The sequence below is a fragment of the Pipra filicauda genome, unplaced genomic scaffold (genome assembly GCF_003945595.2).
Source record: "Pipra filicauda isolate LSUMZ 115617 unplaced genomic scaffold, ASM394559v2 scaffold10_size6260569_pilon, whole genome shotgun sequence".
NCBI classification, from domain to species: Eukaryota; Metazoa; Chordata; class Aves; order Passeriformes; family Pipridae; genus Pipra; species Pipra filicauda.
Window position 1 is genome coordinate 1,890,574 of NW_024103541.1, and position 23,852 is coordinate 1,914,425.

The window sequence follows — 23,852 nt, forward strand, 5'->3', positions numbered from 1 at the left end:
AAAAAAATTCTTCAAACCCCATTTACTGGGTATTACTCTCTTATACCAGACAGCTCCAAGGGTTGCTGTGCCCTGCCGTGCATATGGGCTGCCTATGGGCTGGCTCATGGGATCAACAGGGCAAGAAATGGATGCAGAGCCTTGGCCACTAAGCAGAAAGCTTCAGAGACACACAGGGCACCACGTGCCTGACTCCCATGGGCCCGTGGCTTTTTTTGGAGCTCTCTGAAAACCAAAAGCCATGGGTTTGCAGGCTTTCTGTTTTTCCAAATTTTGTACTAAAATCTCCTAGTGTGACCATAAGGCAAGGCTTGTAATGCAGATCATTAACTCAGAAGGCAGTTACTGACTTCTTAAACATGGAAGATGACAGTTTTCCTGTTCTAACAGATGATGTCTTTTGCTCTAATGGTACAAGATTTGTTACTCCTACTTGCTATTTTAATTTTCTTTGCACGATTACTCCCTACTTATAATTAGAAAAACAATAGAGGGATACACATGAGAAATTTGGGAGCTTATTCTGAAAATATAAGCAGTAACAAGTATCTTTTTCTTAATCACTCTTAACCAGAATGATTCAGGGGAGAATCAGCATTTCTAACTAGAAAAATCAATTTACTTTTCAATTAAAAAATTATATTTCATTTACCTCAAAAATGGGTTTTTAAACCTAACAGAAAGGACACTAGATTTTTACAGGGTTTTTTCTTCACTTTGTCCCTGTGGTATTTGAATACCAGCACTGCCTTTCTTATTCTAAGTTTCCTCTGCAGGCATTTTGCTAAATATATATATTGCGTGTGTATATATTATAAATATATACTGTATCTATCCACTGATAGATGTATACACTGTTACAAAAAAAGAGTAAGTTGTTACACAAACTTTACATTTACATTTTTATATATATATTTTTATATATATATATAACTCTCCCCCACTACATTTGGTACAAAGAATAAATCAATCTCAATGGACAGCAGTTTTCTCTCCAGGTGGGCTGAACATCAGATTATCACTGAAGCCATCAAATTGTTTGTGTCAGACACGGGCTCCATTCCTGCTCTCTGTTGATTTCAAACCAAATACTTTGTTTTCTGAACGTAAGGCATTAGGAACACTAGTGGAGAGACAATACATGTTCTTCTCCTATAGTATCTGTACAGTTCATATATTTAAGAGCAGCCCTGGCTCACATGCTGAACATTCAAGCGCACCCTTGGAGCAACAGCACCTCTTACGCGATGGTTTGATCATCGAGTGGTTTGTATGTTAGTGAGCAGCACAAGGTATTTCTGGTGGGTGACAGCTGCTCAAGGAAAGCCTGACAGCAACAGCACAACACAGCCAGGATAGCACCATCGTGCACACCCCTTTGGCTTTTTTCACTTCCATGGAAAAAGAAAGAATGGCCTAATTAAAGATGTTTCCACTACATACTTGGCTGTAAGATTTCCATCATATTTCACACATTGTATACCTGAATACTACCCAAAGGCTTTGCAGAGACACAGTGTCTCCAGACCTACACAGAAACTGCTCAGGGTTCCCCTTCTGTCTTAGAAGTAAAAAAAAAAAAAAAAAAAATTTTAAAAAAAATATTATATGAGTCCTTTGGAAAGCAATATTCCCACAGGAAATGCATTTCCAGTGTACTTTGAGATGGCCTTAGGAATAGGAAATTTTAGCAAGTTTAACATCCAGCTGCAAAAGCAATTCAAACTGATACAGATATTACAGACCTGATGCTCAATGTGCTGAATTACCTGGATTGCAAGATATCACTGTACATGGTGTCATTAACCTGCCACGCATTAGAGGCTCATAAAAAATGCAACTCTCACACCGCATTAACATCCTCCTTAAAGAACTGCACTCTCCTGCAAACATTAATTGAGTAATAAGTGTTCTGATTTCTTTTTTTTCACTCTCTCCTGGATTCTGCTTTCTGCTTGAATGGAGACTACAGCCCCTTGCTGTGATTGCCAATTACATGAAAAAGGGCTGAATCCATTTGGATGGCTGGTAAGAAGGAATGTCTTGATGAAACTACAACCACATGCATCACCCTCAAAGCATTTGCCTCCAATAGCCTCCAATATCCACCTCCTGAGCACAATGGCAGTAATCACCTGTCTTGGTGAGTTGAACACTTAAATAATTTCATCTACTATACAGTACTTTGGGAAAAAAAATCAGTTTACATCATGTTATTCTGTGAATATTTCCAAAAATGGAAAAAATGTTTGGGGGTGGAGGGGGAAAGAGAAAGGAAAAATAAAAAATTGAGATAATTGCAAGGTTTGACTTGCTCGCATCCCTCCCCAACTCCAGCTGCAATCTTGCCATGTGCATGGTAATTGCAGAGTGTGTCAATACAGGGAATCTTCTGAAGGGGAAGCTCAGAGACGGCTTTGATTTTACCATGGCTAGAACGATCCTGGGAGCCAGTGTTTTCTCCTGAATCACATAAACTAAATCTGGGCAATCCCATCCTGATAGTCTAATATAATAATTTTCAACCCCATGGCTACATACTTGTTAAAATTACTTTAAATTGGGATCTTCAGTGTTGCTGACAGGAATGTGGAAATTCAGTGAGACAGAGTGAACTCGTCATGGCATGAAGGCACAAAGTCACTGCTCCTCAAATGGAATTTAGGGGCCTGGGAAGAGCCTCTCTGCAGGGGCTGGTACCTGCTACCAGTGCTATCCTGCTTCCCTGGTGTTCCTGTTTCACTCCTGCTGCTCCTGCCTGGCTGTGCTGCTGGAAGGGGTCAGAAGTGCCGAACCTCCGTTCCTACTTGGAGGGTTGCAGCAGGTTGCTTCAGACAGATCTTCTACGTCTGTATCAGCTTAAAATCTATTTAAGAGAACCTCTCTCTCTCCCTCTGCCCCCTCTATTTTATCTGGTGGGACCAGAGCAGAAGCAGGATCAGCTGCTAAATCAGAAAAGCAGCTGCTGAAGATGGGCACTGCTGAGCCGAAGGTGTCCTTGTGGCAGTGCTAATGACCCCACTCTATTACAAATATCCCTACAGCCTTCAATCACTGCAAACTGAAGTCAAACAAAGTAATTTAAAAATGGGAGGCTATTTCATACTTGCCCTCTGGTCAAACTGCCATAACACAGGCTTACAGAGCCATGCTGACTCTTCCTCACAGGAAAAGCAATATACTTGTCACAAGCAACACAGTCTTCCTTCATTTCCTACCAGCTGCCTACGTGAAAGAGCTGAGTACACAGCCCAAGCTGGACTTCCAAACAAGCCACTGCAAAGGAACAGCACTGAGCAACAATCAATGTCGGCTTACAGGGAAATCTGGAATTAAGCACAGACAGACAGGACTGCTGGGAACACGGCCGGGTCAGTGGCCAGGCACGGGCATGGCAACTGCTCGAGTAAGATGCAGACGACAAAGCCAAGCTCAGGACCACATGGAGCTCATGCGTATTTCAGGGTGTACTTTTATCTCATGCTCTGTATTGCGACATTCTAAAATCCTTAGCATCAGGAGTTCATTATAAATATTTAGAAACACTGAATGGTAACAGCGGTGAACTTGTTCACGTTGCTAACACACTGGATGTAATTGTACATTAAGCACCAGCAATAAGTTTCCTTTTTGCCAAACAATTATGTCAGACAAACATCTGGTTGTAGACAACATGGCTTCTGCATCAGACTAATACAGTTCTTATAGACACAGTCACACACATACACAAAATTACATTTCAAGGCTGGATATACTGTTTAATAGTGCTACCACCCCAATTTACTTCAATAGCTGCAGCAGCATTTGTTTGTTGGGTTGTTTTTCTCAGAAAAATTAAAGAAATATTGGCAAACAATGCACATTACTCAGCTGTGTTACAATTTCACTGGAAGACACTATAAGAATGTGCAGCAGACTTTCTGGGTCATGTCAGACTATGGAAACATTCCTTACAAAAATACCTTACCCCTGCAAAGTCAGAATTATTCACTCTTTGAGAGTAAAGGAACTAAAACCCAATAATAAAACAAGAAGAAATATTAGCCCAAAGCATGGTGATTTCCCACAAGAAGAGCATGGCCTCTAAAGTTGTCTTTCCTGGCAGATGCAATCAGGATCAGAGCTAGAACAAAAGAGTTAACACTGTCTCAGAAAAAAAGAAAAAGGAAGAAAGAAAATAAGCCCATGGCTCTTGTGCGGCAATCATCACATCTCTTTTTCCACTGATATAAACATCTTTGTTTGTTAGGCACTCCAAGTTCATGTCTCCGATGTTATTCCAACGTTTACTTTTCTCAGTGTCTCACTGCCTGTATAATTTTAATTAAGACTGGAAACATTCTGGAAAGCTTCTTTGGATAATGCACTTTGTTTGTGTGTTGTTTCTCATCAGCTGAACTGCATATTACCAAAGAAGGCTGCAGAGAGTATTTCCTGTAATATGAAAAGATTCTGTTGAAGATAAAGGGAACACTGCCCTAGAAAGTTACTACTTTTTTTCCAGAAACATTAAAAAAAAATCAAAAATAAAAAAAGGAAAAGAAAATGTTCTTCAAGTTGTTGGCACGATGGAGTGCTGTTTGGTCTGTCTCACAAGCTGTGTGTCATCCAGCACAGCATTGCTATCCTGGCTCAGGAAGGATGCTCTTCACCAGACAGACACCACTTCCCCAGGAAGGCCACCTCTGGCCTTGCTTGGAGTGCTCCTGTGTGTTGTGTGCTGCTGCACAGCAGCCACCAAGCCCAGCACACATCCCCCTCCTCGACAACGTTGGCCTTGGACAACAACACTGATCTTCCCGCCATAAACAGCTGCAGTAGTAAGAGCCATCTCCAGCCAAATGTCCACAAAAGCTCTGCAGAATGGTCCATATGCATTTTTGTCCTTGTAAGGAGATGTGCTGTTTACAAGAAATACAATTAACCAAAGGAAAAAAAAAAAAGACCCTACTGTACAATATTTACATCTAGAGGCTGGGCCGGTATTTGGTCCATAAAATCAATTAAAAAAATCATATAGGAAGTTATTCAGTCCTGTAGGATCTGTCCATCATCAGCTGTTGGTAAAGGTCCTTCCAGGGGAGGCCTCGGGCCTGTAGTCATATTTATTCAGTGTACTGGGATAATAGGTTGTTGTGTACACATTGGTTTGCTGCAACGGGTAGAAGTTGGTCCTGTCGTCTGGTATCAAATTGTTCTTGTTAAGTGTCTGCAAAAGAGAAGAGGAGATGACAGGCATGGCAACAGTGCTACATAATTACTCTTTTCTACCTGTAGACAGCTCCCTCTCACCTGCCTTCTCCATCATGGTCTCTGCTGTGGCCACCACCACCTTCCCTCCAGCTGGGAGAGTAAGAGGGTACCTCGCACTCGCTACGGGGCTGGTCTGTGTGGGACCACAGCTCCTGCCAGGTCTCCTGCAGCGGACCTGTGCTCAGCTACTGCTAGGGATGGAACCCAGAGCCTTCTCCAGAGTCCCGGAGTCTCCTGGTAGATGGCGTGTTGTCTGAACATCATTGTCACACAAAACCATGCTGGGCCTACACGAAGGTTGGTGATTAATGGCAGCACTGAGTCTAACCTCTTCCAAAATGCTCATGGTACAGCCTGCAGCTCCCTCTCATACCAGTTGCCAAAAGGCAGCTTTTCTCTTTGGAAGAGCAGGTGTGCATTTACCTGATCTCCATCTCCATTGGTAGATATCCAGGTTTGGACCCCCCGATATTAAGTGTGTCACTTCTGTAAGCTACAGTATAAGTAACAAATCATGGTCACTTTTGGAAAATCTAAAATTACTCAAAAAATTTAACAACCATGTAACAATTGTTGGAAACAATAACATAAAAAATGAGAATGACAAATGCCCCTTTTACCACAAAAATTTAGAAATGTTTCTCTTCTCCCTCCCCTCTTCCCACCAGCAAACAGATGTCCCCCTCTCCCCAGATTAAAGCCCATTGCTATGCCAGCTGTTACCTATGTACAAGGATAAAATCACATTTTATGTGTGTGTGTGCAGTAATTCTAGGCAACTTTCTCCCATATCACTGTCATCTGTGAATTTGTTGGAGGAACTTTTATAACTTTTTTCAAATAACCCCTGGATTAAATTTCTTATCCCTCTCTCTGGTCTCTGTCACTCAGCAGTGCACCTTTAATGGCTGTTGTGCAGGGCACTCACTCCTTTGATCTAGGAGTCAACACTAGGTGTGCTGCTACAGCATCCTTATGTTCAGGGCACATTTAATTAACAGCACATTTAAACCGAGTAGGAGCATCTCTCCTGTCAGGAGCAGAGGTGGAGAGGTCTAATGAGGCAACAAGTCCTGGGGCCTAATGGTTGTTCTGCCACAACTCAATGTTCCTGGGGGAACCACTTTACCTCAGTTCCCCCTTGAGACAAACACCTCATACCTGACCCAGCTCAGGGCAAGATAAAAACTAATTAATAATGCTCAAGTCTATGAACAACCCAGCTCTGTTAGCTTTAAATGACCCATCTAACTTCAGTCAACTCAATTTCAGGCATTGTGGTTTTGTCAAAGGCAAGAATTATGTGAGAGCAGGTGCAGATGAAAATTTCTGGGGTAGCCCCTGATACCCCCCCAGCCCCAGCAGCAGTGGGGTGACCTGACACCAGTGGAGGCCCAACTTTTAGGAGACTACAGTTGGCAAGTGGGGTCTCACTCTGTGCATTTGCCTGTTGCACAGTCAGGGCTTAGCCACATCCCAGCTGTGACCCCTGAAATGATCAGCTACCCCAGGCTCAAAGACAAGACCACAGGCAGCACATTTATCTCCCAATTTCTTTGTAATCGAAGTTTTACTGCGTGAGGAGGGGGAGAGGAGGAGGAAGAAAAGAAAATGCTTTCTTCTAATCAGATAGCAGATTGACAGCTACCGTGGGAGCTAACAACTCCCAGTTTCATATAAGACATTAGGAGGAAAAGCTTTCCTATGACCAAAGTACCCTGCAAAGAAATTTCCCAGTTGCTGAACAACCCAACGAGTTTTTCAGAAATGAGCACTATCTGAAACATCTCATCCATGAAAACTGGAAGAGACCCAGCCCCCTCCTGGTCTGACTGCCATGTCTCCCAGCCTGGAGTCTCTAAAATGAGCCCACAGCACAACAGTTGTAGGAAACAAGGAGAGAATTTGTATAGGCATGCTGTGACAAATATTTTCAAAGAATGAGAATTTGTGCCCTTCAGTATGAAAGAAAACAAAATGTCATGCTTTGCTCCCAGTCACCTGAAAAAATATTAAGGTAGTGGGGGCAACAGTTGGATGCTTTGTGCTGGAGCCTAGGAAACAAGGAAGTCCTCAATCCTCAGTCCTTCACTACTTGCTATGCTTCCTTGGGAAATCCAATTAATTGCTCTGTGCTTCTGTATCTTCTGACTCAGCTTGAGAAAAACCTTTGAGATCCCTGGAAAAATGCACTCTACTAAGTACTACCACTGAGTATTTGGGGGAACTGCTCTCTGGTGAACCCCAAAGTGTTCATATCAGCTGTACACAATGAATGCTGTTTCCTATTGGTGTTTCTAGCCCAGGACACCTGCTGCAGGCACCATAACTCCATGGCCACAGTCTGCCACAGCAGGAGGAGGCGGTTGAATCCCACTGCCACAGTTTCTCCGGGCTCTCTTGAAGGTGGTCCAGTATCCAAGCCTTGTCTGGGTCACTTTTTGGGATGGTTAAGATTCATAACATGCCAGGACTACCATGTCTGAAACTTAGTGACGTCAAAATCCTGGAATAGCTCAGGACTGTCTTGATCTGAGGACAAAGACCTCAGGACTCAACTGTTTTGGCTTTCAGATGGAAAATCCCTATGAGTTTCAACATGTCCCACAATATTCCAAACTAGCCCACTACAACAGATCTAGCATTTAATTAACATGATTTGCATTTTTCCCCTCTCTCTCTTCTTATTTTCATTTAATATTTAATTAGGAAAAACCCCACAACTGGTCCTTTGCTCTTTTTGGTTTTATTTTTGATGGAGGGCTTGTATGTTAGGGAAATACCTTATGACAATGGTTTAGTGGAATTTATAATGCAATTAGCTGCAAAGAATTTATCTCCGGAAATGCTGCGATGGCAGTAGTGTCCTAAATCAGCATGATCAATGTGCACTGCCTTCACATTTCCCCACACAAACTTACTTTCTGTCTCATTTTAATAAATAGATGATTAGGTTCCTTGTCACTAGAAATTGGTTGATATTTTGAAGAAGGAAAATTAGGCAGCAGTGAATTTAGAGATGTACACAGACACATTCATGCATTCACTGCAGGAGAAGGGGTGTGTGCAGTTAAACCCCTCTGGGTGGACTCACGTGCTGCTTTACTCAAGCATTAATCCTTGCTCTCATCCTGCAATGCTGTGACACTACAGAGATGGCCAACAACTTTCCTTTTGGAAGATATTTCCCCAATGTTACGTGTGTTATGCCATCAAGGTCAGAGCCTCCTGACACCTCGAACTCACTGGAGTTACTGTGGGGATGAGAACAGCCTGCTGCACCCACAGGTGGCCCCACCAATACTGATCAGTCCCAAAAGGAAAGGCAAGAGTCGTCACCACTGCACAACTACAGTTGTGCAAACAAAAACAAACACATAAATGAACACAGACTGCACCCTGGCTCCCAGCCCAACTCCTCCCTCTCCACCTCAGCCACCTCTGAGCCAAGTCCCCAGTATTACAGGGGCCAAGAAGTGGTTGTTGAAGACAATACTCAACAAGTCCTTCTAGAAGGGACAATCCTCTGGTGCTTTTGCAGGGACTGATCAGTGGCTGCAGTAACTAAGGTGACTGAAGCAGCACAGCAGGCACTGGAGCTCAGGCTGTCCTCACTAGAGCTTTCAGAGAAGGAAAAGAGACTTGGCTTTTCAACCTGAGCCCTCCTGCACCCTCCAAGGAGACATATCACTCATCTAAGCACCCTCCAGACTTTACTGATGACATTTTTCCTGACACTCAACCTGCATTTTCCCCTTGCTGTCTGCTCCCTCCCATATGAAACACTACTGACTCCCCTTGACAGCAGCTACCACCTTTTAGGACTGTCTGCTCAGTAAGCAGAAAGAACCAAAAGTCTGACCAATGCTTACTGCTGCAACAGTACTTCCTGCAAAACCTCTGTGCCATACACACAATGTATTTCAAACACTGAGGAAAATGTATCTCAGGCCCTCATTGTGGTCCTATCCTGCCTTGAGAAAAAAGAAGTTTCTAGTATTTGTGCAAGCATAATATTCCCTATAAAAGGTGAGTCCAGATTTCGAGCTAATATGAAAACCTGCAGGATGTGCTTAGAAAAAGTGCTCCATTCAACTAATAACTAGTTCTTTTAACTGCTTCCTCCCTTCCAGTATGAACCATGCCATCCTGGCATATTTAATAAAAGCTTTTTCCCCTGGTCTGTTCGCCACTAACCTCAATTCAAGGACCTGCTAGCAGAAGGTAAGCCACTAGCATGCACTAACCCAACCAAGTAGATCACTCAAAAGCAGGCACAACTTAACTGCTTTCTTTAAATGACTCTTGACTATGATACATTGCCATATGACTAACATAATTTTAAAAAATATATGACCCAGAAATTCTGCTTTGTCGAGCAGGGATGTTTTCAGATGGACTAAGATGGTTATGGCTTTAAGAAAATGTAAAAGAGCAGCAGCTTGCTCCATTATACATGATCTGTCAACTAACCAAAAGGTCCAGTCTTGTTGTCAGTGAATTGCATGTCTATGCCAAACACAACAGAATCCTGAGTATTTCAATATTTACAGAACTATATGAACAATTTGTGATCACTCATGCTTGTGTATTAGGAATTAGAACTGGAAGAGTCTGAAGGGAAGGGTTACAAATATCTCCCTTGTGTTGGGCTCTGCCCCCCAGGATTCACACGGGAGGCAGAACATTTACATGAAATCGCAGGCTGTTTCTCCCAAGGTACAGCCAAATGTGTTAAACATGACTGTATTGTACCATATGCATACATTTAACTTTGTTCAGCTTTCCCCATTGATATTTTTAGCCTCAGTCATCATTCAGATTTTCCAGTTGTTCCTTTTTCTCCAGCAAGGCCTTGCCACTACTCCCCAAAATTCCGCCTCTGCTCCAAATCATTAAGTCATTATCCACTGACCTTCTTGCTTACATTCTCCCAGATGTATCAAAACATCTTTGCACGTAACAGTAGGGGACTTGCAGTACTACTCCCATCCTACAGCTGCAAGTATAAGCTCCATAAACATTTCTTACACACATAAACAGATCAAATGCTCCAATTTTCAATATACAGTCATGAAAATTTCAAAACTTGATTTAAAAAGAAGATGAACATCTTCCCACTCCCAATTAAAAGGAATTCCATATATTTTTTGAGAAGCTGAAGTGAAAAGGATACTTCTAAAAGCATCCGATACACACAATTAGAATTAATACCAAAATAATGTAGTTCCCACAGGGTAACATATGATGGCAAGATTTTCCTTAATCTAGTCATGTAGAAAGCACTCAGCTTTCTGGAGCTCAGCATTCTCTCTGAGCTCCAGATCTTCTTTTCTATTTTGGGGGTGGTGTGGAGGAAAAGTCAGCAAGTTTCCCAGGTGTTTTGTAGGTTAATCTTCACCAGCTATGCAGCACCATAGTCCCAAGTGAAGTCAATGAGCAAAGAAAATTCCTCTCAACCTCACAGTTTCTCCACTATTTCCCTGTTGATGGGTGTAATTTCAGTTCTTCCATCTCCCACCTGTGACATTTTCCTCTTTAAAAACATAAAAAAGAAAGAAAAAGTTGGGAGACCTTCAAGGACAGCTTCAAACCACTCTGTCCAGATTTATGATTGCCACCTCTTTAACCTCTGAAGAGGCTGAACAATGCAGAGTGCACCTTTCCAATGGCCATGACTCATCAGAGATGTGCCACTCGTGCCAGGGCTGCATAGTTACAAGTTTCCATCTTGAAAGTTTGTTTGTAATGTAGAACATCCCACGTTCTACAAAGAAAACTTCCCCTTTATCACAGAGAGAGTGCAGGCACTAAGGAACCAGAGGTAACAATTCCCATCACTGGTCATCCACTGTGGACACATGCGAAGATCTAAAATCAGGCTCGAGGTAGGAGACAGCAACTTTGCAGCCAACCCATTCCTCTTAGTAAATCCAAACGAAGCCCACGTGCATCCTGCCTCTGCAGGAATCAAGGACAACCTTCCTGCTGAACTCAGTCACACAATTATCCCTAAAAGAATTGAGAGAGGCTTTCCAATTTTCCTTGGAACAGCATCCAACGGACCTCCTGTAGCAACAGTGGGGTAGCCATTACACCCCCTCATTCTCCAGGAAAATGGAGGGATAAGGGAATTGTGCAATGATGTAATGAAGCCAAGATCCAACGTTTAGGTTCTTTTGTGCTTCTTTTAAGTCGTTTGCTTCTTGCAGTGAAATCTGATTAAGTAAAATGCCTTTTTGATGCAGATTAGCTGTTTTATGGAGCTAGCCATGCCTCGTTGTTAAAGGATGTTACATTTTGCATTGTAGGAACATTAGCCAAATTACTTAGGGTTGTGGAAATATATTAATATTATGAAACATTTCCCACAGCTTGTACATCTCTGGAAGTACCAAGGCAGAGATCTCAGAATTATAATTAACCAGTAAATTTGGAAATAATTAGCATAATAATTACATTTCAGCAAAATAAACCGTACAGCTAAAATAACCTCTTTTGGCAATAATTGACACCAAGAAAATACATGACGTCTGGCCCACCCACATGCTCCCTTTCTTCTGACCAACTGGATGCCACAACACTGCTGTGCCTCTCAAGCTATGCATTACAAATAACCCTGGAAAGATGGAAAGTTGCCAGAAAGACCTTATGAGACCCATGTATTTACTCCAAGCTAGGAGTGATTTTTAAGACTCAAATGATTCTTCTTTCTGATCTTTCTTAAAAAACTTGCTTAGTGTCTTACACTCAGCAAACTATCTCGCCTGATGCTTTTATAAAATCTCTTAAGCTCTGCCTACGTGAAGCCAAAAGCAGCAGTGGCCAGGGTTTATGCATTGAGTTTTTTTCTGATTAATTCAATAAGGCTGTTTGCAGGATTTACAGTGAAGTGTACATGTACAGATGAGGAACCTGTTTTCTATATAAGAAGGTTATTCCTCTTGAAATGAGATACAAAAAAATCCCACCGGGACACTAAACTTATGATTGCATGTTCTTTTTGGATGGGAGCTTACCGTATTTTCAGACTGGAAATTCTTTGTTCACTGTTATTGGTAAATAAATTAAGCAACTCCCAAATGATGGCAGCAGCATCTGTAGATGTGCTCAGGTTGACAATAGAACTAACATTCAATTATAAGAAAATGAATAGCTACAGTTATCTACAGCCATTTGAAAATAGCTATTTTATCCTTGTACTTCGGAGGGAGTGAAGTTATATTACTGCCATTTTAAACTTATAAAAACCTTCAGAGTTGGCAACATAAAGGACCATTGTCAGAAAGATGCTTTGGCACATCTCTGACTTTAAGCGCATGAGTAAGATGGCAAAACAAAATGCATGTAATAGTAAGGCAAATAAGTATTTTTCTGAACTGGAAACTGAAATCTGAGGAGTTGATGGAAACCATCCCACTGGTAAGTGCAGGTGTCTAGCCTAAAGCTTGCTATTTATCCCTGGCTCGCCTATGATTTGGTGGTGGCAACAGCCATGACGTGGTGTCCAGACACAAAAGAGGAATTCAGGGCTGCCCCGACTGTTTCCCAGTATAGCTGGTGCACAGGATATATCAGACATGGTTTCAGCTGTGTGGGAAGGTGTAAACTGTCTCCTTGCTGCACTCCTGTGCCTTGGTGTTTGCCCTTCCTGGGTCCCCCACGTATACGAAAGTGTTACTACAGAGGGTCATCAGCTGAACTACACCATGTGCTCCTGCACATGCTTTAGTACTCAAACAAATTCACCAGAGCCATAACTGTGGCCCTCTAAAAGTAAGACAAATAGACTACATTGGATTCAGATGATAGTCTGGAGCACTGGGCTATACTGGGCTTCAGCTGATGGTACCTAGTAAGGGCTGTCTGGGGGAAGCAGCTCTCACTGCCTCGTGCAGTTGTACTGGAGCAAGCAGCCTTGAGTTTTCAGATGGCCTCAGAGCTGCTTGTTCTGGTGAATTACCAACACAAGTCATGCAGCCTGGTGCCAGCCCACAGCACTACATTGGCACTGAGAATTGCAAAGGTGTAACTGCAGTGGTGAAAAAAAATAGTAAAAAAGTAAAAACTGGGCCTAATTTGCCATCTGCTAACTCCATTCAGTCTCTCCTAGTCTTACTGCTTTCCAAATTCTCCCACCCTCTATATAGTTGCTTTTTGATTATTTTCTTCAAGATTGCTTTGTTTTCTCCCCATGTTACATCTCACCTTGCTATTTCCTCTCTACATTTGTAACCTCCTCCAGTCATTTTCCATTATTTCTATACCAGTGGCTGTTTTTTTGACACACCTCCCAGTTTAACATCTTTTGCTAGTTTAATTAACACACTGATTGCACTCTCTCCAAGCTCGTTAATGAAGATATTAAATAAAGCCAAACCTTGCATTACTGCTTGCAGTGCCCCAAACAACTCCTCCCCATAGCCCTGTTTGTTCCCAATAACAACTGCCCAATGTTCACAGTCCATTAGCCAAGTTTCAATCTCTACAGCAGCATTCCTGTCCAAGCCAATTTCTATTTACACACCACAAGATTATTTAAGACACCAATACCACCCTCTTTTCTTTAGATATATGGACCAGTAAAGCTACATCTTTAACCAGCTGAGAATCTGCTCTTATGCAGTTTCATGCTTTCCCTTCATTCCCTAATGCTGAAACTCTGCAAAAACAGGTTATGTTTGATTTCTTCTTGCTCAGCATTAGGTCCTGGCTTAACCTGTCAGTTCAGCCCAACCACCTTTAATTTCATCAGGGTATGTGATATGATGCCTCTCAAATATTAATTCCGATCTCCCTGCATATTAATACTGACAGAGATTTGTTTCAATGAGTTTCCACTGCTGTAACTGAAAGTACAGTCAAGTCAATCCCATTTGTTTCTCCTGGTTTCACTCTCTAGTATGGCCCTGACTGCCAAATTTTACAGATGAAGCAGGATTTAACACCCCATTGATACGTTTTGTTGAATGGGGAAGGTCCAAGCATACTCTAGTGATTGTGGGCCTGTATGCTTACAGATGTTTCGTCTTATCCCCAAATCCAACTGGCATTTCCCACACAGACTTACTGGAGCTACTTGTGTGACTTTAGTGCATTGGACTTCTGTAGCTTAACAGTGACTCAATTAGCAGGGAGGAAATTGGCCTGCTTTCTCACAAACACTTTTGTATTACCTTTGCATTTCGCAGCACTGGGGTTTTGCCCAAGATCCATGATATTTATAAAGGTAATTGGAGTTGTTCATTAGCTGGTTCTCACAGACTCTGGGATCCGGTCCATCTAGATTCCTTCATCCGCAGATTTTCAGTTCTTTTCTTTATTCACATGCTTTGTGCCAAATCTCAGGACAATATTAGAGCTGACTTAATGAGGATTCCCCCAGCTATATGGGAATGCAGGCAGAGTTACTCCTGCTTTCCCTATGCCAAATCTATCGTGCATCTAAAAATGATGCACCAGGGAAAAGTGGCAACGGCTGTAGTGTTGCCACAGCCTGTGCAGACTGTGCTGTGGCATCAGCCAGTGCATCCTGAGCAGCCCTGAGCTCTCAATTACTCTTTAGGACAGGGCGGTCATGGTTCGGAAAAAAAAGCTCAGGTGTTTCATCTATCCTCCCTCAGAGGTGCCAAACACATTATGGATGTTGAGCTCTAGTCCTGAATACTGACATAGCTATTTTTATTTTCTATGCATGTAGCTCCTTTTCTTTATAATTCTACTTAAAAATCCATTATTTGCAAGTGGAACTGTTCCAGAAGAATTGCGAGGCAGCTCCCCTCCAAGTGTAGCACAAAGGTTATATGTTTTCTGGTATTTATTGTTTGACTAATATTACCCTCTCCCTTCACTTAGCTCCCTGCCTCTTTCATGGCTCCCTTTAAACTCTTCTGCAAACACATAATTAACTCCTCCTGCACATCTTGGCAGCACTGAGGATTTCCCAGCTCAGCTAATTGACATAACACTGCTAGCCAGAACTTCGAGGAGACAAGGAGTGGAGAATCACTTCAAGCACCTGGACCAAGGGAGAACCATTAACTTCTAGCAAATGAGGCGAGGGTATATTTGAAATATTCCTCTGCTGACCAGTAGAGGGAAGTCATGTACGTACACAGCAGCCAGTCTAGTGCAATTTTGTTATTCCCATTCCAGCAGTTCTTCATTTAATTCTCCTTCTTCCGCACAGCTGGATGGGTGCAGGCATGTACATGTCAACCTCAGAGAAATTAGGAAGGGCAAAAATTGCAAGAAAAAGCTAATGTCAGTCATTAGAGCAATTAATGTAGCTGGAAAAATCAGATAAACTTTTGAACGCATCTGTCTGTCTTCAGTTCTGAAACAGCAGCTCACATGTTCAAAAACCTGCCAGCTTTTCAAGCTATGCTATTGATCTAATTAAAAACAAACCAAAACTTGTCTGCCTACAAATAGATTATCACAGCTGCAGTACCACTATTCCAAAGAAAGGCTTGTGTGAGCATCTATGATGACTAGCCCAGTCTGTGAGAAGGCAGAGCAAGGACCATATCCCTAACCTGGGTGTAGAGGAGATACGCCTGGTTGTAAAGGAGGAGCAGAGAAGGCTGAGTCAATACAAACAACATGACAGGATTAATATGAAAGCATCTACCCTCAGTGTCAAAACGTCTCAATATGGCTTAAAGAGGAAAACAAAAAGTCATCCCAAAAGCCAGACTCTCTCAAAATGGTGAGGAAGAGGGAACAATGCAGATTCCCACCCTATAGAGAGCAACAACAGCCCTGTGAAGAAAAGAAGGTTTGCATGAAAAACAGATGGAGTGGGGACCCAATTCCCATTGGGGGTCTTTGTGAGCAGCTGCTTAGTATCCCAGAGGGAGCAGGAGCAAGGTAATGTTCAGATCTGAACTGGTAGTCTCCCCTAGTCTTAAATACTTTGTCTATGAGAGTGCCATATCTGTGACTCACACACAGCAACCCACTGAGCCCCTGCTGCCATGGGGTGGGGACAGTGCCAGGAGATGCACATCCCTCTTTGGGCACAATCATCCCAGGACAGCCACACCTCCGGGCATGCTTGACTGCTCAATTTGACTTGAGCCAATGATATAAAGGGAAGAAAAGACACTAATAGATTTTGACTGAGACGCACCACTTAATCCTTTTTTCCCCATCAGTAAGCTCTCTTGCTTTCCCTTCATAGCAGGCATTATGCAAATCAAGAGTCCCCTGAAGTGATATTTGCAACCGCAGGATCATACAAGAAAGGGCACAATGCTCCTTTGCCAATACAACCCCCTGCCCCTACCATTCTTTTTCAAATAATACTATACTCATGGTAAGTACTAAAAATATGTACTCTACCATTCAAGCACATAATGTTCTTAAATGCCACTTTGTTCAAGGGAAATAGCCTTTGTTAAACATGAAATTCACTGGGAACAATTTATATTTCAATCTGATTTACTGTATTTATTTATATATTTATATATATAGATGTATTTATTTTCTCCAGCTGATTAAATCAGCTAAATCTCTCTCTCAAATGCCATGCAGCTAAAAGAAATACTTAAGGGAGACTGTTGATAACTTATTCATAATGTTGGGTATCATCAACTACTGCCTTACGTGTGAACTTTACAGCCACTTCCTGGTGCTTGAATGATGCACAGTAAAAGGGTCACTGGGAAAAGAAAAAAGCTTATAACATAGTGCTATCAGTGTATGTGCTGTGATCACCAAAATTAAATGGGTTAGCCAATTTCAGCTGAAGTAGCAACATATCAAATTCAACGACAGGACACTGAAACACAAAGTTTTGCATGGAGAAGCAAACATCCTCAGTGACCAAGGCTGACTTTGACAAACATTCCTCTAGGGCACTTGACAGCAGTTAAAGCTATCTAAACTTAAACCACTGGCGGTCTCCTCGCTATAAAAAGAGGTGTGATTTTCAGCAGCAATGAAAACGACCATCACCAAGAGAGAGACATTTAAAATCCATACAGAGATTCACTTTCCTACTCCCTGAGCTTTACTGCTTTTTGCAATGTTAAAAGCCACACCAAACACCCAGCTTGTTGTTCTATTCAGAAGGATTCTTCTTCCAAAGACAGAATTGGTTTCTGTTTCTTATCTCTCTCTGTTGGTATTTTATTGACATGAATTATTTGGGATTAGCAATGAAGTGTGGATCACAGGGTCCAGCAACCTTCGCAGAGGGTGTCTGCTGTGCACTGTCATTTGATTCCCAACAGCACCGTTCTCACTTTATTAGAAAATATCCATTATAACTTCTAATTTATACAGTCCCAAGTGATATACTGAATATCCCCTCCCATTTTCTGGTAGCTTCATCTGTATTTGCTGTATAATTTTAGGCAAGTGCAGGACTCACATTCCTATTGAAGTTAATGTGTATTGTTCTATTGTCCTAGAAAATTCAGGTATCAAGTGATACATCAAATACTTCGTTTCCCTTTTTTATTGCCATATCCTGCAATCTCACTCAATTCTCACCTCATCTTTTCCCCCAATAAATTTAATCCTTGACACAAATGATTGCATTGCTTCAGTGTTTGGCCCTTGGCTTCTATGAGAGCAGTGTTAATGCCAGAGCAGATGTAATGCTCAGGTGCTTCCTCAGTTTATTTCAGGCATCAGCACAGGGAGTTTGACTGTGAGACTCGTGACTAAAGCTGTGTTTAAGGAAGGAAGGACAGAGGGAAGTCTGTCTAGCACAATTGCAAAGAAAATCTGCAGAATCATCATCATAACCATCCTACAAACTGATCCCATCTGGCCTGATCCAAAGGCCATTGGATTTTGGATTTGGACCAATATGCAGACGCCTTTGTCCAAATCCCGTGTAGAATAAAATGTTGGCTCTCTTTACTGGCAGAGGATTTAGCAATAGGAAGAAGTTCAGTCCAAACCCTTTCTCCATGTGTGGCTGTTCCAAGAGCTCCTCTAATTCACAAGGGCTCAATCTTGACCCTACATCCTCCTGCTTCTACTTCAGGATCATCTGGCTTTCCATCAGCATGTGTCTAATAAGTAATTCACATAAGGCATTGAGTAGCTAAAGCAAGATGTTAAAAAAGAGGATCTCCTCACTGCTTTGATAGTCCGTTATTAACTAATCGGCATGGCAGTACCAGGAAGGTTGTAGGTGGTTCTGTAACCCATCATACCAAAATGTGAAGAGCAGATAATTTTTATTTCATTATGCTTTTGTTCTGCACAGTCTTCAATATTGTCAGAGTGCTGTTTGAACTTCAACCAATTAATGAAACATGAACTGCTTATTAGGTGACCCAAAAGGTCTCTCCCCTACGATCTGTGAATACCAAATCAAAATCAGCGTGTTGCTGGTAAATGCAAACGCATGAAATCTTTTAAGACATCATGGTTAAAATAGCTAATAATAAACCTCACAGTATTTTTGAGAAAGCAAAACAGGAAGGGAAAAGAAGTCAAAAAAAATAAAACATCCTTCTGCAAAACACTGGCTATGCAAGTTTGCATCAGCTAAATGATCAATAGGTCACTGTTATGTATGATATTTACATCTGATCTGCATTACTGCATTGCTGCGCTGAAACATCCAACAAGACTCATATTAGCCAGCACTTCCTTCATTAAAATCTGCCTTTATATAAAAGACAATTCACCTTGATTTACAAGTTTGCATTCAGTGCTGTACATTTGAATGTAACACTGACAAACTTTCTACAGTCTTCACCTGCTGGTTGGAGAGCAGAGATATTTCAAGATGAAAACAAACTAAAGATGGTTGCAGAAGGCTTGTTTCCATTATCAAAGAATGGAAAATAATAGACTTGTGCATATGGCCAGCCTTCTGCTACCATCATGTCACTATGTATTATCATTTTCTGTAACTGAAAAGTAGTCTATGTATCATGTCTTTCCTTAATCATGGACTTATTAACTCTTTCACACAGATACACACATAAACCTACAATTATTCTTTCACTTTCATTACCTAAAAAATGCTGAGGGCGGTTTTCTTGGTATTTGCTGAATAGAAACTTACTTGGAGTTAGAATCTGGAATTTCACATGTTTCCACTTTCTTTCATACATACACATTTTAAATTCAGATGGGCCCATATCCAAATTCAGTCCAATCCTCATTTTCAGGAAGGGGAATTTTAGCTTCTTCATCATTTGAATGTTAACTGTGTGGCATCCCAATAAAACTGCACATGCTCCTTGAAGGCATGAAAAACTCCCTTCTGACCCTTAGAAAATTCTGCCAGTTATTCCTAAATATAAAGCTGGCTCATAACAAGTTCTGTAAGTAATTACACAGCACAGAGCACACAGAGCCTTCCTCTTACTTCACTAATGCTATATACTTCAAGGGAACACTGAGGAGTGGTAAATTTGTAGTATGAAATGAGAAATTTTCAGTCAAGAGTTTAGGAAAGGAGGGTCAATAGAGAAGGTGAGCAGAAGGAAATACTCAACAGGAATGGGGAAAAGGGGTCTTCACTTGATAAATAGATTTTACCCCTTCTGTAAATCTCATTCACCACTCTGAAAGTGTATGACTTCGAGTTCTTCTCAGCAAGTAGCCTCTTGCTCCTAAACATTTAGTTTTGGTCTGTCCAATGACTGCAGATTTATGCACTTGAACTCTTTCACTTCCTAACATTCTATAAATAAGCCCCATCTGGTCTATCTCTCCTTGTGTCCAAGTCCCTTCTCTCCCCAGCCTAACTCATACAGTGTCAGTTAGCTAATGCCTTCCTTTAAATAAACCAGACTTTTCAAAACTTGATCTAATGCCTAAGCTCTTTATGTCCCTTGAAAGAAGACTCTAGCAGCTGCTCACTGTTACTATACACTAGATCAAGTATTCAGAGATGGATCTATCAAAGAGGTCAACTCCCTCCTGACACTACATTAACTAATCGGCTGCTATTTTAAACTTTGCTTAGCTTTGTTATTACTTCTACTTCACTGCACCACTTGACACAGACATAGTGCATTTCATAACCCATTTACCCAACTGATCAAGATCATTCCGTGAACAACCTCATCCTTCTAAATTGTAACCATTCTGCCTATTTTAGTATCATCTGATAATTAACATATGATTTTCTTCATGACACAAATCACGAAGAAAATGTGGCACAAATCATGAAGAAAATGTAACACAAATCCAACTTGTAACTACCTGCTTTTGGCCACAAAAATAATTTTGTGCCTTTTCTTCATCGTTTGCTATATAAGAAACAAGAGAATACTCTTGCTTATCTCTATTCCTGCAAGCCTTTCTAATCTGGGTCTTCCTATTGACCTTGCCATAGTTACTCACATAACTGAAAGGATTGCTCTCCTAGTTTGATGCTTCCAGGATCAGATCCCTGTTCTTTAGCTGTCTTAATAATTTATTACCGAACTTGTATATGCAGAGTGTATAGAATAATACATCCTGTGAAACTTTGTTAAAAGTCTCTGAAAATCCCAATACATCTGCTGCTTTCCTCCTATCTAGATCAATATTTATTTAATTTAAAAAAGGAATCCAATTTGCTTGACATGATTTACTTCCCACAAATCCATGCTGACTTGCATTATGATGCTGCACTCTTATTAAACTGTATGCAACTGTAGCCTTATTCTGCTAGCATATGTGTTTTTGAGACTCCATTTGTAGGCAGCAGGATTCTCTGAGAGGCTGCAGTGCCTGACACAAGGAATTCACGACATTCTTATTGCCAAACTGGTCAGTTATTTTCCAGCTCAAACTGTTTTCCTTCAAAACAGCGAAACAACTTTGACACTTTTCAAATTATTTGATGCAAGCTCTTATTTCTGATGCGCACTCACACTGCAAATTGTGGCCATGTATCAAGAGCCATCCTGTGCCCAGTATTATACAACTCCTACAAAGAAACAGTCCTCCACACCCAGGGAGTTTATGGCAATGGTCCCACCACTGATCTTATTGTTGGGTCTCAGTTAGAAGCCAGGCCAGAGCAGCAGAAACAGACAATCAAAATGTCAACAGCACATAGTTGTTTGAAGGAATAAACAGCTGCAGGGTTTCCTTCTGCTTTGTGTTCATGTCCCAAATAATGCTCCACACTGTTCAAGTGACCCTAGGCAGGCTGTTCCTCCTGTGGTGACATGAAGCCCCTCCACCCATCCCACTGCTCACTCCTCTGATCCCACGCTTCACCAGGAGGCTGATGCTCAAACGTGCCTCTGTCTCAGCGTATTGTCTCCAGTACCATGTCCTATCTGCTCAGATAATGGGTGGTGTTCTCTTCAGCAAGCAGACACGGTAACAGCATATGCCACTTCAGCGCTCACCTCCTAAGGCTTCAGCTCCCTACTCTGCTACTGTCATTAAATTCTGCACGGCTGCCTGGGGTAAGTTCTGTCCAGTACCGATAGAGGGAGCAAAACCCTCTCTGCTTTCTCATTCACTCCAATTTGGCAGTTCCCAAAGAATTTCCAAAATCTCGTCCTACCAATGCACATTTTCCCAGCTATTTGTCTAATGAAGTTTCCATTTTTATTCTTCCTCCCCTCCATTTCCTCTTACCACGCACTAACAATGCACCGAACTGAGCTCTTACTGATTTTTTAGAGGACAATTTGTATACATTCAATAGTCAGAATGGGCTGGAGTATCTTGGTATGTACTTGCCAGACTGGCATTCATCAGGACTGTGAAACAGAACAAAATCCCACTGCAGTAATGAGGCTTTCTAACCCCTTTGTGACAGTACAACTAAATGCCCTTTCAACCCTCTGTACAATGCCATCAGCTGGGCACAGAAACACAAACCTACCCAGTTCCAAACATGACATAAATACAGAAATTATTTAGGTAGTATCAAGCTGTTTCTGGTATTTACCCTACCTTGAACTCCATAGGGGTGTACTTCTCGTTCTTGGGGGTTGTGTTGCCCTTGTAATGGAGATGGTTGGGAGTGGTTGGGTGGATAACGGTGGACTCCTGGGACTGCCTCTGACAGCGCTGGCAGTACACGTAAATCACAAATGTTAAGAGGCTAGAGCCAAAGAAACAGGAGACCCCAGTGGCAATCAGATGGATGAGACTAAAACCTGAAAGGGAAATGACAAGAGATGCTATTTTTAAAGAACAGCCCCTTTTCCTCCCCCGACAAGACCACAGGTGCATATCAGAGCAGTGACATCTTGGGATCAACATTAATAAGCTGTTGAAGCTGGAGTCTTATGTTATAACATAAACTGACATAATCTTCCTGCAAATCAGTCCCCCCACTGCAGCCCTGCCTTGAGCAGTTTAACAGGTTCATGCATTGTTTTCTCAAAGCTCCCTCCCTGTCTCTCCTCTCTCCCCTCTATTGATATTGAAACTAAACATTATGTTAAGCTGACAGCTAAAGAAATGAGCCATACAAACAATGCACATTAATGGATTCCAAAGCATGTGCATGTCATGGAAATAAGGGGATAAAAATGCTCAGTGTTTCTCTGAAGGGGAAGGAAGGGAGGGGAAAGCCCTTTTAGCTGGCTGCCCAAAATGCCTATGAGACTGTGTGTGGGGTGGGGGAGATACGCATTCCTCCCCCTTGTAATCCAAGTGTGCTCAGCATTCTTGCTTATTCATGGGGCAACATTGCCTTGACCATGTCTGCACTACCTCTGAGCTGTATTTGTACTGCTAACAGTGAAATAGGGGTCCTCAGGAGAATGAGAACGATAAGGTGGCCAAAGGAAAGGGGGGAACTGCTTGAAAAAAACTTCTTTGTTGGCTTTCTCCACAAATTGCAGAGATAGGAAGCCAGTTGCAGGCAGGTGCCAGCAGGGTAACTACAGTGCAAATATTTCAAACAGAAAAGCTCTTGGACTGTAAAAGCCTCCTCCAGAAATCTCTCCACGTGGGATTGCAGCAGCACCCTCCAAGCCCAGCACTGAGCTCTGGAAGGTGCTGTAGTTGTGCATCCCATGTGCTGAGAAGTACCTAACACACTCACAGCTCTGACTGGTGGGGGGAAGACAAAGTCAAACAGCACTCCTCATTCTTCCCTCACCTCACAGAGTCTCACACCCCACAGTAAAACCAACCACCAACAGATCTCCATTGACAACAGAACAAACAGTAGCACCCTTTACAGCCACCAAGTTAAGGAAGCAACCAGAGGCAATCTTGGGTGGCAAAACTTTATGACCCTGCTGGATTTAGCTATGTGCGAGGGGCACTCTACAGAAAAAGAATCAGTTATTTGACTCCAAATGCTACTGCCTTTCCTCTGCCTTTGCTCTGTCATCTTTCAAACAGACCTGACAGGGGCCCTAGTGCCTGAGGGGGACCCCCTGACTGCTGGCCCCCCGGGGCAGCTGTCCCAGGGGTCAGCCACACCGGCTTGGTGGCGACTGCAGTGGTAAATTTCCTGTAATACTTAAAAAGCCAATTCATCTGGACAGACTGCTGTGTTGACTTGACTGTGTGCAGAGAAATGGGCCCAGTCAGAGTGTGACTTTAAATGAGGCTCATTCTTAGTCTGATCACGGCGTGCATTTTTTTGGTGCTATCTTATATTTTAACTGATATGCTTTTCAAATAGCAGATTCTGCCCATTAGTCAAT

The 23,852-nt window shown here is 42.1% G+C and overlaps 1 protein-coding gene across 3 annotated transcripts in view; it reads right to left on the reverse strand.

Annotated features, from left to right (window-relative positions):
* Window positions 1–888: 888 nt before the first annotated feature.
* The window catches only part of SEMA5B (semaphorin 5B), a 270,787-nt gene continuing 247,823 nt past the window's right edge, over window positions 889–23,852 (reverse strand). For 2 of the 3 annotated variants that reach the window (XM_039381823.1, XM_039381820.1), the window contains exons 23-24: window positions 22,138–22,343; window positions 889–5,209 (exon numbers count right to left, since the gene is read on the reverse strand). In XM_039381823.1, the coding sequence (XP_039237757.1) occupies window positions 5,054–5,209; window positions 22,138–22,343 (362 nt within the window). In that variant the 3' untranslated portion in view covers window positions 889–5,053. Of the gene's footprint in view, window positions 5,210–5,676; window positions 5,747–22,137; window positions 22,344–23,852 lie in introns of all 3 variants that reach the window. The other variant, XM_027725635.2, reaches the window with a different exon arrangement.